Source organism: Anomaloglossus baeobatrachus, chromosome 3 (genome assembly GCF_048569485.1).
Source record: "Anomaloglossus baeobatrachus isolate aAnoBae1 chromosome 3, aAnoBae1.hap1, whole genome shotgun sequence".
NCBI lineage: Eukaryota > Metazoa > Chordata > Amphibia > Anura > Aromobatidae > Anomaloglossus > Anomaloglossus baeobatrachus.
The window spans coordinates 273,944,941-273,963,811 of record NC_134355.1 but is presented as its reverse complement, the minus strand read 5'-3'; the positions used below and the strand labels follow the sequence as shown (position 1 = coordinate 273,963,811).

Sequence of the window (18,871 nt, the reverse complement as noted above, 5' to 3'; positions counted from 1 at the left end):
GATTTTACTTCCCTTTACTAATCTGGTTAATTTAATGTTATACTATGTTAGAACTTGACTTCGACATGGACCAGATTTGTGTATTTTTTATTGTTTCTTTGTGGGGGTAAAAGGAATTCCAACTATTGTGCTTTGTTTTTTTAGATTTTCAAAAAAAAAAAATTTAAATCGTTATTGTATTTGTCAGTCTCCTTAGGGGATTTGAACATGTCATCGGCTGATCACTTGCATTATGCACAGCATACCAAACTATGCTATGTATACCAAAAATCACGTTCTCTTATAAAATCTAGCCACAATTTGGACTTCAATGGAACTGACAATTTTAAAGTTCAAGTAAGTCCAAGTCTTCAGTAGACCCTAGGTGTCATGGAAACCCATCAGGCCCCTCGATCGCGTTTTGGGTGGGTGGAGGGAGAGATGGGCAGTTAGAACATCCCGTAAACCTCCTTTCCTCCAATGAGGCAATACTTGGACATGAAGCGGACACATAACGTAACAGTCATCCAAAAGTAGCTCCAGCCAAACAGGTCACAATCCCCCCTAAACGTATGGTATCAAGATATATTTAACATGAAATGTCAAATACCTTCAAAAAAGCCCATGCAATTTTCTGAAATCCTTTCTCCTTAATTTCAACATCTGAAATGGTTTTCAAACTATCTTCATGTATCAAATCAAGGATCTGGAAAAAGAAATCATTTTGCAATTTTAGATAACTCCAAAAATACATGAAAAGAATTAAAGAATTATTAGTAAAAAGGATATGTAAAGTCTAGATATTAGAGAAACAAAATGTAATCACGTATCTATATATATAATTGCCTTATTCTGTCTGTCTGTCTGTCTGTCTTGCTCCAAAATTGTGTCACCGTGACAGTGTCGTTAGAGTGACAACTGATTGGCTGCAGGGCTCGGCCTGGCCCCGCCCCCCCACGGATTGGCCGCTCGCCTCGGTCTGGCTCCGCCCCCGCATGGATTAGCCGCTCGCCCCGGCCCTCCACACGCATCGCCCGCTCCAGCGTACACCGGCTCCCGATACGCATACGCTCCGGTCAATAATGAAGTGTCATGCAGCGGTGAAAGAGTTAAAGACACTGCAAGACACTTCATTATAGGCAGCGGGCACCCCCAGAAGAGAGAAGACAGAAGAAAGAAGACCCCGCAGTCATACTCACCAGACGCCGACCGGGAGCAGGTGAGCGCATCAAGGTCCTGCAGCGGCGGAACACACACACACGCACACACATAAGAACAGACACACACACATCAGATCACACTCACTCACTCTCACACACACCTCACACATACATCAGATCGCATCCACACACAACAACATCCAGTGATATCGCTTGCTTCTCGGCGGCGATACTGTGCGTGCAGTGACCTTCCAGGACCTGCCGGAGGATTACATGGCCGGAAGCATGTGGTATCTCCGGATGTTGTGAGTGTGTGAGCGGGTATGTGCGATATCGTCAGTGTGTGTGTGCGTGTATGCTATCGGATGTGTGTGTGTGAGCGTATATGCGATCGGATATGTGTGTGTGCGTGTATGCGATCGGATGTGTGTGTGTGCGTGTATGCGATCGGATGTGTGTGTGTGTGTGTGTGCGTGCGTGTATGCGATCGGGTGTGTGCGTGTATGCGATCGGATGTGTGCGTGTGTTCTGATGTGTGAGTGTATGCGATCGGATCTGTGAGTGTCAGCAGAAGGCAGAGGAGCACGGCGTGCAGCACAGCTGCTGGGACCGCCCACCGGAGGGCACAGGGAGAAGTGGGGTGTGAGTGTATGCGATCAGATGTGTGCGTGTATACTGTCTGATGTGTGACTGTGGAGCACGATGGGGAGTGCGCAGCATGGGGGATGGAGCACGATGGGGAGTGCACAGCATGGGGGATGGAGCACGATGGGGAGTGCGCAGCATGGGGGATGGAGCACGATGGGGAGTGCGCAGCATGGGGGATGGAGCACGATGGGGAGTGCGCAGCATGGGGGATGGAGCACGATGGGGAGTGTGCAGCATGGGGGATGGAGCACGATGGGGAGTGCGCAGCATGGGGGGATGGAGCACGATGGGGAGTGCGCAGCATGGAGGATGGAGCACAATGGGGAGTGCGCAGCATGGGGGATGGAGCACAATGGGGAGTGCGCAGCATGGGGGATGGAGCACGGTGGGGAGTGCGCAGCATGGGGGATGGAGCACGATGGGGGGTGCACACCTCCCCCCAAAACACACACACAGTGCCACACGCGCACCGCACAACACACCACACACACACACTGGGAACCACAAACACCACCCTACACAGACACCCACACACAGACAACGCCACACACACACAACACCCAACACACAAACACCGCGGCATACACAAATATACGCACATATCGCGCAACACACACACTGCACAAAACATACCTCCCCCAAAACACACACACGCACTCCACACCCACACAAACCGCACAACACACACAGCACCACACACACAGAATGCTGTAGACACACAGCGCTCCACAAACAACGCAACACACACAACGCAACACACAAACAACACCGCTCTCACACACCCCCACCCAGACAACACCCAGAACATTTACAGCGCCCTACACAAACACTGGCAACTACACACAACAAGATCGATATATAACAAAAAACATACATTAACTACACAATAAATTCTAGAATACCCGATGCGTTAGAATCGGGCCACCTTCTAGTTACATATAATTGCAGTACATGTCCATGTCCTGCTCTGAAGATTTCTTAATCTTTTTATCTTATACAGATCCTGAGTTACATTTATTATAATTCAGAGCAGCCTTTACAACTCTAAAGACTTCCATGTTTAAATTACCCATTCCATTTTTTTTGTATAAAGCCTTTATGGGTAGTGATTTGCATATTATTGGCTGTGACTCCAAAGTAATGTTTTTTCCAAAGCTACTCCACCTTATATAGAACATATATTTAAGTGGTAAATGGTGTTCAAAAGTGGACAAATCTCTTTAGGACACAAAAGCGTTTTTGCTTTTTACAGAGGCAGCAAATACAAAAAGATTTCAGAAATCTCATGTACACACAGCTTTATCTTTTTCTGACTAAATTAGAAAACTGTTATGTTTTTGCAAACTGTAGCATGTCAATTTTTCAGCATTTTTGCAGCCTTTTTTATCCATATAGAGTAAATGCAAAAACGCTGCTATCAGGTTTTGCAACGTTTTTGGTTAAAAAAAAGTAGGTACATAAGGATGTGAAACCCATTTATTTTAGTATAAACCACAAAGTCTTCTCCTGACTCCAAGTACAGTTTAATTAAATTTGTAATGTTATAAAGTAAACAATGCCCTACCAACCTGTTATGTATACAATGCCTTTCCAATGTGTCCAGTATACAACGCCTCATTCCCAGAAGAAGGCAGTAACATGGAAGGGTAAGTGGAGGAGGTACGGTAATTCTACTATGTATTCCTCTTTTTCCCCACTCCTCTTCTTTCTGTGATTTACACTCCTCAACAGCCTTTTAGTGACAACTTGCTAACTTATTGTTACTTGTATTACAATTATATATATTTTTTGTACCTCTTTGTATCATCTCGTCCCTATCTTTTTTTATTTGTTGTGGTTTGCTATAAATCATATTTATTTATGGATAAGATTTATATATTATATACATGGGGATTTAGATTAATATTATATATTTCCCTCCTGCTAAAAAACTGTGTTGTGCTGCCACCCGCTGGTTTTCCCATTTTAATAATGTCTTTTTGTATATCTAAATAAAGTACTTTTTCTTTTACATTTCTTTATGGTTCTTTGTGTACAATTGTTTTTCTTGGATTATGTCTTTATTTGGACTGAACTTTGGTTACTTATTCCATGTGTTTAATAAGTCACACAAATTTGAATTTTGGTAACAACATTAGTGCCTCTCTATGTCTTTCTTTTCTCTTTACAGAGATGTGGTCACTATTGCAGAGCAGTGAATCCCCTCTTTAATGCCTTAAATGTACACAATGCCCTTTGCTTGCAAGGTAAGCAAAGCTGGACTTTGTGATCCTTAAAAACACAGCTAGAAAAAAAAGCAGCAAGAAAAGCAGCAACAAAGCCAAGAAAATCTGTGTTGTGGCTGCCACTTTTTTTTTTGTACTGCCAAGTGATCAAGTTTTGCCTGCAGAAAATAAAGCAACAAAAAACAACATGTGAACATAGCCTTAAGTAGTTTCATAGGAATAGGTTTTCAACAATTAGGAATAAGACATTCAAGTTAATAAGGATACATACTGTCCAATTGTGTTATCTGAACATTGTCATTCACACTCTACTGCACAACCCAGGGCCCACATGTGGCCCGCTATGCCATTCTGTGCAGCCCCCAACCATATACTCATAGAAATGCTTGCTTGGGTGTGACCGTCTGCATGTAGTTTACATAAAGAATAGAAGGGTAGCACACAAGTTATTTCTCTGTGTAATTCATAAATTTAGGCAAATGGGGTCCTTATACACCTCCTTCTTAGTCCAGAATTATGTATAACGAGATTTTAATACTCCCTGTAAAATCTGCTTCTCATAGTCTTCATTGGGGGAGATAGAACCATCGGATAGTCCTATGCCCCCTGGAGGTTGACACTATTGCATCTAAATAAAATTATCTCCCTGGTAGACTATACCTTGCCTGCCAGAGTGAGGCTTTCTCAGTTTGAGAAAGCAGCAAGAGGAGAAATAAAGGAAAAATAATTAAGAAGAGAAAATATATGTCAAAGGTAGGGAGATGTGTCCACCAATGAAGATTATGTGAATCAGATTTTAGGGCAAGTACTGAAAACTACTTTTCTTGTTTATCTTAGTGGGGGATACATAAACATGTGACATCTTACAGCTGTACCCAGGGAAGGAAAAATAAATTATATATCCTACCGTAATCACCTAGCCTTTTGCCCCAACTCAAGCAGACGTCTGGGCTACTGCCACCCGCATTATCTTACTACCAAGGCTTGCATCTGCTACGGCAAAAGTATGCACTTGGTTAAACTTAGAAAATGTATGTACTCATGACAAAGTAGCTGCAAAGCAGATACCTGATGACGCATCATCCAGGAGGTTCCCACTGCTCACGTAGCGTGTGCACTAACCCTAAATGGAGCTGCCCGAGCCTTACCATCAAAGGCATGGATATTCACTGTTTTGATCCAGCAAGCAATGGTTGATTTAGAAGTGGTCTGACCCCTACAAGGGTCCTCTGGTATAATAAACAAGGAATCAGAACACCATAATGAGGCAGTTGCAGATAAATAGTACTTTGGAGCTTTAACATTATCTAAACTATGCAGAGCCTTTTCAATAGGATGAGATGGAGCCAGACAAAAAGAAGAGTAAAATAATCTCTTCATTTAGGTGAAAACTGGAGACCACCTTCAGGAGAAAAGACGGCATTGGCCTCAACACTACTGTATGTTGATGAAGAACAAAGTATGGAGTGCGATTCGACAGAGCAACAAGCTCTATGACTCTCCTAATCAAAGTGATGGCTATAAAAAAAAGCAACCTTATAAAAAAGAAAAAGTGGAACGATTTCTCTTGATAGGCTCAAAAAGTGAGGACTGAAGAGCTTCTAAAACAAGATTCACAGCCCAAAGATTTAGGGGAGTTTGATAAGGCGGTCTAACAAGTGCCACTCCTTGCAAAGAGGTCTTAACCTGAAACTTAGTGGCCAAGTCTATCTGAAACAAAATATCCAGGGCGGACACCTGACCCTTGAGGAAACTAAGCGCCAGCAGTGCCTCCAATCTGGACTACAAGATGGAGAGCAGAACCAGCACGGAAAAGGACATCGGCAAGGTACTGGTAGACTCACACCAACAAACATAAGCCTTCCCGGCCTAATACATGGTTGAATAAAAGATTAAGACAGCCCTACGGCCCTCAAAATCATGATTTCAACAGCCATTACATCAAATTGTGTGCATGTAAATTCAGATGGAAGAATGGACCGTGGGACAAAAGGTTCGAGCAGAACAGAAAAGCCCACGGGACATCCACCCAGAAATTGACCACCTTCCGAAACCAGGCGTTCTGCGGCCTCTCTGGAGCAATCAGAATGACTGCAACACCCACTGCTCTGATCTTCTTGAGAAGTCTGTGTAGAGGCGGCAGAGGTAGAAACAGTTAAGGTAGAGAGAACTGGGACTAGGAGATTATTAAGGCATCAATTACAAATGCTTGAGGGTCCTTGTATCCTATCACAAATTTTGGCACCTTGTTGTTAAGTCTGAAAGCCAAAAGATCGATATTTGGAGTACTCCACCGTCAACAAAGTTGCGTGAACACTTCCAGGTGGAGAGACCACTTCCCTGCGGGAAGTGATTGGCGACTTAAAAAGTCAGCTTTCCAATTGTCCACCTCTGACATAGGAAAAACTGAATTTAATGAAATTTTGTTTTCTGCCCACTCTAAAATTTCAGTGATTTTCATCATATCAGATGAGCTCCGTGTGCCTCCTTGGTGATTGATATAGGCCACTATAGTAGCATTGTCCGACTGGATTCTGATCGGCAACCCTCGACCTAAGTGCTGCCATTGTAAAAGAGCTAGACTAACTGTTCTGATTTCTAACACATTTATAGGGAGAAGTCTCTCTCTCTGCCCAACACTCCCTGGACAGCCAAATGACGGAAGACAGCTTCCAAGCCGGAAAGGCTGGCATCTGTCGTGGGCACCTGCCACTGAATGGGGCAAAAGGAGGAACCCCAAAGTAAGAGGGGAGACATTGACCACCATTTGAGAGACCAAAGACAATGGAGGGGGAGATGGATAGTCCAATCCAGGGACTGAATTGATCTGTCCCAAGAGGCAGGAGCGTTTCCTCCAGAATTATTGACCGAAATTGAGCAAACAGAACTCCCACGAATACCGTCACCATCTTCTCTAGGACTTTCATGCAGAAACGAAGAGGATGCTTGTCAGAACGTCTTAAGGCCCGGACGTACTACTGAAGAGATAATATCTTCTCATCTGGAAGAAATACTGATGCCTAAACAGTGTCAAACACCATACCCAAAAACTGTACCTGCTGCATTGGGACCACAACAGACTTTGTCCTGTTGACAATCCAATCCAAAATTGCTCAAGAATCTGAAGAATGATCTTCTGACGTTCCATATTCTGAGTAAAGAATGGCACTTTGACAGGATTTTGTCCAAACAGACAGGGAAAGCCAATTATCCCCTGGACCGTAGCAGCACCATTACCGGGGCCAGGATCTTTGTGAATTCCCTGGGCGCTGTGGCCAGCCCTAATGAGAGAGCCCTGAATTGATAGTGATTCCACCTGACTGCATAGCGGTGAAAACGTTGATGGGCGTGAAAAACTGGCACATGCAGATCAGCATCCTGAATATCCATCAATGAAAGGAATTCCCCACCTTCCATGGATGTGATCACAGACCACTTTGAAGCAACAAAGTGAACCCATTTCTTCAGATTCTTTAAATCTAAAATTGGCTGCACCAATCTGTCCTTTTTTGGAATAATGAAGAGGTTTGCATAAAACTCCCTAAAGAGCTCTGAAAAGGGGACTCCTACAATCAGAAAGCTTAGAGTCTAACCTACGACAGGTCTGGGACAGACCTTGCCTCCCAGCTGACAATGCTAGAAACTGAGGATGCCTGACTCTGGCCTGACCCTGACCCTGACCCTGACTCTGTTAACCTGTGAATCCTCATTCTGACTCATTACATTGTAAAAGTCACTTCTGGGTCACACAGAGCCCAGTGTGACCTGGAGAATCTGCAGAGCGGTAACGTCACTGAGAAGAGGAGCAGAACGGTGCTGGATCCCGGAGAGAGCAGCAGTAAGTGAGTAAAATAATACACTCACTCTACACTACATACACATATGCATTAATTTATGGGACAGTAAGAAAAAATACTATTGAAAAAAAATTGTAGAAATGCATTTTTCTGAATTTCCCATAAAAATAGAAAGTAATAAATAATACAGTTTGTACTGAAAAAAAAAATAAAAACCAATCTCATAGGGTTACCTAACTGAAAAAGTAAGATAAAGCTTTCAGAATGCGAAAGCTATTATTGCATGCACAAATCAAAACTTAACATTACTGTATTCAAACTAACCCATAGACTAAATTTCATTCATTGGGCCCGATTCATCAAAGCTTTTACGTGCAGAAAGCCTTGAAAGAAGGGAATTTTGTTTACTTACCGTAAATTCCTTTTCTTCTAGCTCCAATTGGGAGACCCAGACAATTGGGTGTATAGCTACTGCCTCCGGAGGCCACACAAAGTACTACACTTAAAAGTGTAAGGCCCCTCCCCTTCTGGCTATACACCCCCCCGTGGGATCACGGGCTCCTCAGTTTTAGTGCAAAAGCAAGAAGGAGGAAAGCCAATAACTGTTTTAAATACAAATTCAACCCGAGAAACAACCTCGGAGAACTGAACTGTTCAACATGAACAACATGTGCACCCGAAAAAAACAAATTTCCTAAGAAAAACAGGGCGGGTGCTGGGTCTCCCAATTGGAGCTAGAAGAAAAGGAATTTACGGTAAGTAAACAAAATTCCCTTCTTCTTTGTCGCTCCTAATTGGGAGACCCAGACAATTGGGACGTCCAAAAGCAGTCCCTGGGTGGGTAAAAGAATACCTCGTGATAGGGCCGTCAAACAGCCCTTTCCTACAGGTGAGCCACCGCCGCCTGAAGGACTTGTCTACCTAGGCCGGCATCCGCCGAAGCGTAGGTATGCACCTGATAATGCTTGGTAAAAGTGTGCAGACTCGACCAGGTAGCCGCCTGGCACACCTGCTGAGCCGTAGCCTGGTGCCGTAATGCCCAGGACGCACCCACGGCTCTGGTAGAATGGGCTTTCAGTCCTGATGGAATCGGAAGCCCAGCAGAACGGTAGGTGTGAAGAATTGGTTCCTTGATCCAACGCGCAAGGGTGGATTTGGAAGCTTGCGACCCTTTACGCTGACCAGCGACAAGGACAAAGAGTGCATCCGAGCGGCGCAGAGGCGCCGTGCGGGAAATGTAGATCCTGAGTGCTCTCACCAGATCCAATAAATGCAAACCTTTTTCAAATTGGTGAACTGGATGCGGACACAAAGACGGTAAAGTGATATCTTGATTGAGATGAAAGGAAGATACCACTTTGGGAAGAAATTCTGGAATTGGACGCAGAACTACCTTGTCCTGGTGAAACACCAGGAATGGAGATCTGCATGATAACGCCGCCAGCTCGGACACTCTCCGAAGAGACGTGACCGCCACTAGAAAGGCCACTTTCTGTGAAAGACGAGAAAGGGAAACCTCCTTCATAGGCTCGAAAGGCGGCTTTTGGAGAGCAATTAGAACCTTGTTCAGGTCCCAGGGCTCCAATGGCCGCTTGTAAGGGGGGACGATATGACAAACCCCTTGCAGGAACGTGCGTACCTGAGGAAGTCGCGCCAGGCGTTTCTGAAAAAATACGGATAGCGCGGAGACTTGACCCTTAAGGGAGCCAAGCGACAAACCTTTTTCCAACCCAGACTGCAGGAAGGAAAGAAAAGTAGGCAATGCAAAAGGCCAGGGAGAAACTCCCTGAGCCGAGCACCAAGATAGGAATATCCTCCACGTCCTGTGGTAGATCTTGGCGGAGGATGGTTTCCTAGCCTGTCTCATGGTGGCAACCGCTTCATGAGATAAACCTGAGGCCGCTAGGATCCAGGACTCAATGGCCACACAGTCAGGTTCAGGGCCGCAGAATTCAGATGGAAAAACGGCCCTTGAGACAGCAAGTCTGGACGGTCTGGTAGTGCCCACGGATGGCCTACCGTGAGGTGCCACAGATCCGGGTACCACGACCTCCTTGGCCAGTCTGGAGCGACGAGAATGGCGCGGCGGCAGTCGGACCTGATTTTGCGGAGCACTCTGGGCAACAATGCCAGAGGTGGGAACACATACGGTAGCCGGAACTGCGACCAATCTTGAACTAAGGCGTCTGCCGCCAGAGCTCGGTGATCGTGAGACCGTGCCATGAAAACCGGGACCTTGTTGTTGTGCCGTGACGCCATCAGGTCGACGTCCGGCATCCCCCAGCGGCGACAGATCTCCTGAAACACGTCCGGGTGAAGGGACCATTCCCCTGCGTCCATGCCCTGGCGACTGAGAAAGTCTGCTTCCCAGTTTTCTACGCCTGGGATGTGAACGGCGGATATAGTGGATGCCGTGTCTTCCACCCACGTCAGAATCCGCCGGACTTCCTGGAAGGCTTGCCGACTGCGTGTTCCCCCTTGGTGGTTGATGTATGCCACCGCTGTGGAGTTGTCCGACTGAATTCGGATCTGCTTGCCTTCCAGCCACTGTTGGAAGGCTTGTAGGGCAAGATAGACTGCTCTGATCTCCAGAACATTGATCTGAAGGGTGGACTCTTTCCGAGTCCACGTACCCTGAGCCCTGTGGTGGAGAAACTCTGCTCCCCACCCTGATAGACTCGCATCTGTCGTGACCACCGCCCAGGATGGGGGTAGGAACGACTTTCCTTTTGACAATGAGGTGGGAAGAAGCCACCACCGGAGAGATTCCTTGGCTGCCTGAGAGAGGGAGACCTCCCTGTCGAGGGACGTCGACTTCCCGTCCCATTGGCGGAGAATGTCCCATTGTAGTGGACGCAGATGAAACTGCGCAAAAGGAACTGCTTCCATTGCTGCTACCATCTTCCCTAGGAAGTGCATGAGGCGCCTCAAGGGGTGCGACTGGCCCTGAAGGAGAGATTGCACCCCTATCTGTAGCGAGCACTGTTTGTCCAGTGGAAGTTTCACTATCGCTGAGAGAGTATGAAACTCCATGCCAAGATATGTTAGTGATTGGGTCGGGGTTAGATTTGACTTTGAAAAGTTGATAATCCACCCGAAACTCTGGAGAGTCTTCAGTGCCACGTTCAGGCTGTGTTGGCATGCCTCTTGAGAGGGCGCCTTGATAAGTAGATCGTCCAAATACGGGATCACGGAGTGACCTTGCGAGTGCAGGACTGCTACTACTGCTGCCATGACCTTGGTGAAGACCCGAGGGGCTGTCGCCAGCCCGAAAGGTAGAGCTACGAACTGCAGGTGTTCGCTTCCTATAACGAAGCGTAGAAAACGCTGATGCTCTGGCGCAATTGGCACGTGGAGATAAGCATCCTTGATGTCTATTGATGCTAGGAAATCTCCTTGAGACATTGAGGCGATAACGGAGCGGAGAGATTCCATCCTGAACCTCCTGGTTTTTACGTGTTTGTTGAGCAGCTTTAGATCCAGGACGGGACGGAACGACCCGTCTTTCTTTGGCACCACAAACAAATTGGAGTAAAAACCGTGACCTTGTTCCTGAAGAGGAACAGAAGTCACCACTCCTTTCGCCTTTAGAGCGGACACCGCTTGCAGCAGAGCATCGGCTCGGTCGGGCGGTGGGGAAGTTCTGAAGAAGCGAGTTGGAGGACGAGAGCAGAACTCTATCCTGTACCCGTGAGACAGAATGTCTCTCACCCAACGGTCTTTGACCTGTGACAACCAAATGTCGCCAAAGCGGGAGAGCCTGCCACCGACCGAGGATGCGGAGAGAGGAGGCTGAGAGTCATGAGGAAGCCGTCTTGGTAACGGTTCTTCCGGCTGGCTTTTTTGGGCGTGATTGAGTCCGCCACGAATCTGAGTCCCTCTGATCCTTTTGAGTCCTTTTGGACGAGTTGAATTGGGACCTGCCTGAGCCTCGAAAGGACCGAAAACCAGACTGTCCCCTCCTCTGTTGAGGTTTGTTTTGTCTGGGCTGAGGTAAGGATGAATCCTTACCCTTGGAGTGTTTAATGATTTCATCCAAACGCTCACCAAACAATCGGTCACGAGAAAAAGGCAAACTGGTTAAGCACTTCTTGGAAGAAGAATCTGCCTTCCATTCTCTCAACCACAGGGCTCTGCGTAAAACCACAGAGTTGGCTGACGCCACCGCCGTACGGCTCGTAGAGTCTAGGACAGCATTAATCGCGTAAGACGCGAATGCAGACATTTGAGAGGTCAAGGGTGCCACCTGCGGAGCAGATGTACGTGTGACCGTGTCGACCTGTGTAAGCCCAGCTGAAATAGCTTGGAGTGCCCATACGGCTGCGAATGCTGGCGCCAACGACGCTCCAATAGCTTCATAGATGGATTTTAACCAGAGCTCCATCTGTCTGTCAGTGGCATCTTTAAGTGCCGCCCCATCTTCCACTGCAACTAGAGATCTGGCTGCAAGCCTGGAGATTGGAGGGTCCACCTTGGGACACTGTGTCCAGCCCTTGACCACGTCAGGGGGAAAAGGATAGCGTGTATCTTTAAGCCGTTTGGAAAAACGCTTATCTGGATAAGCGTGGTGTTTCTGGATTGCGTCTCTAAAGTCAGAGTGGTCCAGAAACGTGCTTAATTTACGCTTGGGATACCTGAAATGGAATTTCTCCTGCTGTGAAGCTGCCTCCTCCGCAAGAGGAGCTGGTGGAGAAATGTCTAACATCCTATTGATGGACGCTATAAGATCATTCACTATGGCGTCACCATCCGGGGTATCTAGATTGAGAGCGGCCCCAGCCTCAGACTCCTGATCAGTTACATCCGCCTCATCACACAGAGAGTCGTCCCGCTGGGACCCTGACCAGTGTGATGAAGTTGAGGGTCGCTCATAGCGAGCCCGCTTAGGTTGTCTGGGACTGTCGTCCGAGTCAGAGCCGTCACCCTGGGGTGCATATGACACCCCCGGAGCTAGGAAGTGGTCCAGCTGAGGGGGACCAGGGGGCAATGGATCAACAGTGCCCATGGTCTGAGTTACTGGTCTAGACTGCAATGTTTCAAGAATTTTAGACATAGTCATAGACAATCTGTCAGCAAAAAGCTGCAAACTCCGTCCCTGTCACCTGGACAGCATTTACAGGTGGTTCTCCCTGGGTCACCTCTAGCAGCGGCCCCGGCTGAGCAATTGCCACAGGGGCCGAGCACTGCACACAATGGGGGTCAGTGGAACCTCCCGGTAGAGTAGCCCCACATGCGGTACAAGCAGCATATAAAGTCCGTGCCTTGGCACTTTTGCTTTTTGCGGACGACATGCTGTTATCTCCTTGAGAAATCTAAGGAGGGTATATAGCAGAAAACCACCAGCGACTGTACAGTGCAAAGTATTGCCAGCACAAAATACAAAGTACACTATGGCACAAGTGGGGGAGAGCCCTTGAGGGCTGCTTACCGCCCGCTGAAAAGCGGGTGTGAGATCGTAGAATCCCTTGTCTGGGTCTCCCAGCCTCCCCTCCGCAGTTCAGCGTGCAGGCAGGAATGGCTGCCGGCGTCCTGTGAAGAGAGGCGGACCGTGGGCGTCCCAAACAAAAGAGCGGGAAACTGCGTCCCCCTGTGCCTAGTGTGAGGGCTGGAGTATGTAAAACAGACTCCAGCTCTTAGCGCTGCTGGTCTGTACAGCGTCCCGCCCTCCGCCTGACTGGCAGGTCCGGGGGCGGGAACGATACGAACTAGGCCGCAAAAACCGGGGACTGTAGTAATCTAGCGCGGCCGTCATATATGCACGGCCAGCGCGGAAGTCCCCGGCGCACCACAAATCCCAGCCGCGACCAGTAAACACTGACCCCAGCGGCCGGATCGGCCGATCGTACAAAGTCACCTCACTCAGCAGAGCTGTAGTGAGTAACGGCACCAGCGCAGCAGCGCTGTTTACCCCGGCGCACTAACACACCCAGCAATGCTGCAGTGTGTGTGCGATAAGCACGGGGACACGGAGTACCTTGATGGAGCAGGGTCCTGTCCCTGAGAAAACTCCGCTCCGTATCCAGCAGATCCTCCAGGGGCTGTGGATGGAGCACGGCCTCAGTGCCCGGAGACCGGTAAAGTCCCACTTCACCCAGAGCCCTAATGGGGATGGGGAAGGAATCAGCATGTGGGCTCCAGCCTCCGTACCCGCAATGGGTACCTCAACCTTAACAAACACCGCCGACAGAAAGTGGGGTGAGAAGGGAGCATGCTGGGGGCCCTAGTAAGGGCCCTCTTTTCTTCCATCCGACATAGTCAGCAGCTGCTGCTGACTAAACAGTGGAGCTATGCGTGGATGTCTGGCCTCCTTCGCACAAAGCATAAAACTGAGGAGCCCGTGATCCCACGGGGGGGTGTATAGCCAGAAGGGGAGGGGCCTTACACTTTTAAGTGTAGTACTTTGTGTGGCCTCCGGAGGCAGTAGCTATACACCCAATTGTCTGGGTCTCCCAATTAGGAGCGACAAAGAAAGTCACAATTTTGGCACAACTAAAGGCTGCACTAAAATTTGGCAATTTCGACAGTCTCACACCAAATTGCCCAACTTCAACAAAGATGGCAGACCTGGGGCAGGACAGGAATGTCGCAACTGGCAATTGTAAAAATCCTTGACAAGCAGCAGGGACTGGAGAAGGATTTGTGGTGAGGAGAACAATGAAGTGCCACCCATCCGATGATCCTGATTCATGAAGAGGCGTATTCCTTCATGAATCGGGAGCATCTGACCCCAACACTTCTCATCAAGACCAGTGTGAACAATACCAATCTTGATGAATCGGGCCCATTACTTATACCACAGGAAAAATAGTTTGTCTTATTTCCAACAGCACTCCTGCAAAAATGACATAAAAGTTAAACAATAAATTATAAGTTACAAAAAATAAACTCCAACTTGTCCAAAAAAAAAAAAAATAAAGTCATGGGCTTAAGAATGTGCCAATGGAACTCCAAAATAGGTCAAACCTGAAGGAGTTAATTTAATTCTGTACACTGATCAGTAGACAAAACGTCTTTTACCTCAAAGAATATGATAACATTAGGGCTGTCTTCCTTAATGTGCAAGAAGTGAGTGAACCTATCCATAAATATGATTTGTTCATCCCATTCCGGGATCAAGGTTTTCAGCCGCTTGAAGTCATATGGCTGTGTGCACTTGGCCAGAATATACTCATTACTTTCTTGGTCATGAAATGATAAAACTGCATCAGAGCTGAAAAAGAAAAAAAGAAACGCTTTTCACTAAGGGTACGTGTATACAATCCGGAAGAGGGAGCATTTTGGACACAGCATACTTTGCCTGGTTTGTCTGTTGAGCTGCTCGTGGTGTCCGTTTGGCTGTCTGTGTGACATCAACTCCGTCAAATCAGTGAGCTCAGAAGCTCGGCAAGTACAGACCAAACACCACTCAAGAGTCTCCGAGCTCACTGATTGTCGAAGTGACATTAGCGCCGCAGCCAATGCTAGACACCGATATCAGCAGCCCAATTACCGATGTACCAGGGAATGGGGAGTATAGCCTAGTTAGTTTTATTTATACCAAACTGTGCCCGTGGATGACGATCAACTGAAACAAGTAGAACCCCTTTAATGATCTTAACGTCCTACAAAAAACAAACATCTAGAATTTTTTTATCGTTTTAAACCAGTACAAATACTTGCTACAGAATTAAAATAATTTTCCATCAGAGAAAAACGTTTTCTTTAGCTGCATACTATTGGTCTGTGTATGTAAACCATCCTAAATAATACTAAGAAACATTTAAAGGGACTCTGCCAGCACAGGATGACTGTTCAAACCAAGTACAGGTGCTTGTGCATCATGGCGGGGTTATTCATTAAAGTGCACCTTCCTACCTGCTTGTTTTCCCTCTATCTCTGACTGCTCAGGATCCATAGATCCAGAAAAGGGCGCAGCTAGAGGGAAAATAAACAAGTGGCAAGGTGCATTTAAATAATTAGCCCCGCCATGATGCACGAGCGCTTGTACTTGGTTTGAACAGTCATTCTGTGCTGACAGAGTCCCTTTAAAAAACTTTAGTATAATGTTTTGCTCTTATCACCTGGTTTCTTTCTTGACATATTCCCCTGTTTTTTGATCAATGATGTGAATCTTCACCAAGGGTCGAGATACCATAAGGTCAGTTTTAAGCTTGTCAGCTCGATGAATATAAACTCCCAACACCAGGCGGTCATCATACATGGGTCCAGGACTGCTGTTATCTACATCATCTTCTGCCGCATCAAGTCTTTCTATATCATCTAAAATTAAAGTGTTTCCTTATATGAGCACACAAACTAAGAACACTATCAGACATGACAAATTCAGCAAAAAAACATAAAAAAATAAAATGAAAAAATAGCAGTTTACATGTGAATGAGGATTTCAAAAAGCCACTGATCCACAATGGGAATCTAAACGGATTTTAGGGAATGATTACAATTGAAAGCCCACTGTAAATTATGTTGCAGGTTTGTAAGGTTTTATCCTTCGTAAGGTGATAGCTACATCAAAACTGCTCACTTGTACAGAACGCAAGAATGCAACAAAAAAAGTAGACATCTCCACAGTTTCTTAGAGTTAGAAATGCATCTATTAAGAAAATTATTCAGATGATGGAATCACCAATAACTGAATATTAATTTCTAAAACTCCTTACTCTGCTTTGTGCAGACAAAAGTAATCAAGAATTTTCCCAATGCTCATGTCAAGGATCCCAGCTCCTCAATGATCAGTGATGTAAAACGTGTCGGTCACAAGAGTAATCAAGTGACAGCTTCCTTGGCCGCATCCTATTCTGCACAAGCACAGATACAAGAGAATTTACTGGTTTGTTTGTATAAGCTCTTTGCGCCTGCATCAAAAAGTACAAGCCAAAGAAATGGCCATAGGATTACCCTCGAAAAAACTGCCACAGTATTTAACCCCTTCACAACCGGCCGATTTTTCGCTTTCCGTTTTTTTTTTTTCGCCTTTCTTTTTCTGAGAGACCTAACTTTTTTTATTTTTCAGTCAATATGGTCATGTGAGGGCTCATTTTTTGCGGGATGAGTTGTACTTTTAAATGAAACCATCAGTTTTACCATATAGTGTACTGGAAAACGGCAAGAAAATTCCAAATGCAGAAAAATTGCAAAAAAAGTGCGATAGCACTATGGTTTTTGAGATATTTTATTCACTGTGTTCACTATATGGTAAAACTGATGTGTGGTGTGATGCCTCAGGTCAGTGAGAGTTCGTAGACACCAAACATGTATAGGTTTACTTTTATATAAGGGGTTAAAAAAAAAATCAGAAGTTTGTCCAAAAAAAGTGGCGCACGTTTTACGCCATATTCCGTGACCCGTAGCGTTCTCATTTTTCGGGATCTATGGATCAGTGACGGCTTATTTTTTGCGTCTCGAGCTGACGTTTTTAACGATACCATTTTTGCGCAGATGCTACATTTTGATCGCCTCTTATTGCATTTTGCGCAAAAGTTGTGGCGACAAAAAAACGTCATTTTGGCGTTTGGATTTTTTTTGCCGCTACGCCGTATACTGACCAGATTAATTGATTTTATATTTTGATAGATCGGGCGTTTCTGAACGCGGCAATACCAAAAGTGTGTATATTTTTTATTTTTTTAACCCTTTAATTTTCAATGGGGCGAATGGGGGGTGATTTGAACTTTTAGGTTTGTTTTTTTTAATTTTTTTAACTTTTTTTTTTTTATTTTACTAATCCCCCTAGGGGGCTATTGCGATCAGCAATCCGATCGCTCTGCAGTATCTGCTGATCACAGCTACACAGCTATAAACAGCAGATACGCTCTCTTTCTCTTTTGCTGTGCCGCTGGCACAGCGAAAGTGAAAGCAAGTCATGTGTAGTACAGGAGTCATCACATGACCCTAAGCTACCATGACAACTATCGGAAGTCACGTGATCGCGTCACGTGACTTCCGGTATCGGGCGGTAAGTAAAACTTTACCGCGATCGCGCTTATAATGGCGCTGTCACGTATTGACAGCGCCATTTAAGGGGTTAATCGGCACGAGCAGATAATGATTCTGCTCGTGCCTAGCAGGCACACATCTCAGCTGTGAAAATCAGCTGAGATGTGCGCCGATCGCAGCATGCTGCCGCCGGAGGACCGCGGGCAGTAACATTATGACATTTAGGACGTAAATTTTACTGCCCGCGGTCGTTAAGGGGTTAATGTGGAGGCTGTCACAAGGGTAAGAAATGAGTGTATTATGATAGATTATACCAGTATATGGCAGAACTTTTTCCAAATCTGGTAAGTATCCAACTACTTTACGTGCATTTGCAAATTATCCCAAATTATGGATCAAGGTCCAAAAGAGAATGAGGAAAAAGAAAATAGGGATTAAAATACGGGAATTCTAACACATTTGAATCCTGGATTTCAATGTGATAAGTCGGAAAAAAAAAAATGATAATTTTCAGCACACATTTTTGGGAAGCTGTATGAAATGTGTAATGTTAGCCATGCTATGAAACCTAGAGATGCTCCTTCTGACACAATAGGGCTTCCGGTGAACCCTGAAGGGAACGGTTCTCATGCCAGCTGTTTATAGAAGCAGGGCTGTAATACTGTATTTTTCGTTTCATAAGACGCACTGGATTATAAGACGCACCCCAAATTTAGAGGAGGAAAATAGGAATGAAGGGAATTTTGTTTACTTACCGTAAATTCCTTTTCTTCTAGCTCCTATTGGGAGACCCAGACAATTGGATGTATAGCTACTGCCTCCGGAGGCCACACAAAGCATTACACTTTAAAAAGTGTAACCCCTCCCCTCTGCCTATACACCCCCCGTGCATCACGGGCCCATCAGTTTTAGTGCCAAAGCAGGAAGGAGGAAAACTTATAAATTGGTCTAAGGTAAATTCAATCCGAAGGATGTTCGGAGAACTGAAACCATGAACCAAAAGAACAATTCAACATGAACAACATGTGTACACAAAAGAACAAACAGCCCGAAGGGAACAGGGGCGGGTGCTGGGTATCCCAATAGGAGCTAGAAGAAAAGGAATTTACGGTAAGTAAACAAAATTCGA

At 46.0% G+C, this 18,871-nt stretch overlaps 1 protein-coding gene across 2 annotated transcripts in view; it reads right to left on the bottom strand.

Annotated features, from left to right (window-relative positions):
• Positions 1 to 18,871, bottom strand: part of AHI1 (Abelson helper integration site 1) — a 351,645-nt gene that overhangs the window by 274,002 nt on the left and 58,772 nt on the right. For both annotated transcript variants that reach the window (XM_075339856.1, XM_075339857.1), the window contains exons 6-8: positions 15,870 to 16,068; positions 14,827 to 15,019; positions 590 to 685 (exon numbers count right to left, since the gene is read on the bottom strand). In XM_075339856.1, the coding sequence (XP_075195971.1) occupies positions 590 to 685; positions 14,827 to 15,019; positions 15,870 to 16,068 (488 nt within the window). The remainder of the gene's footprint in view (positions 1 to 589; positions 686 to 14,826; positions 15,020 to 15,869; positions 16,069 to 18,871) is intronic.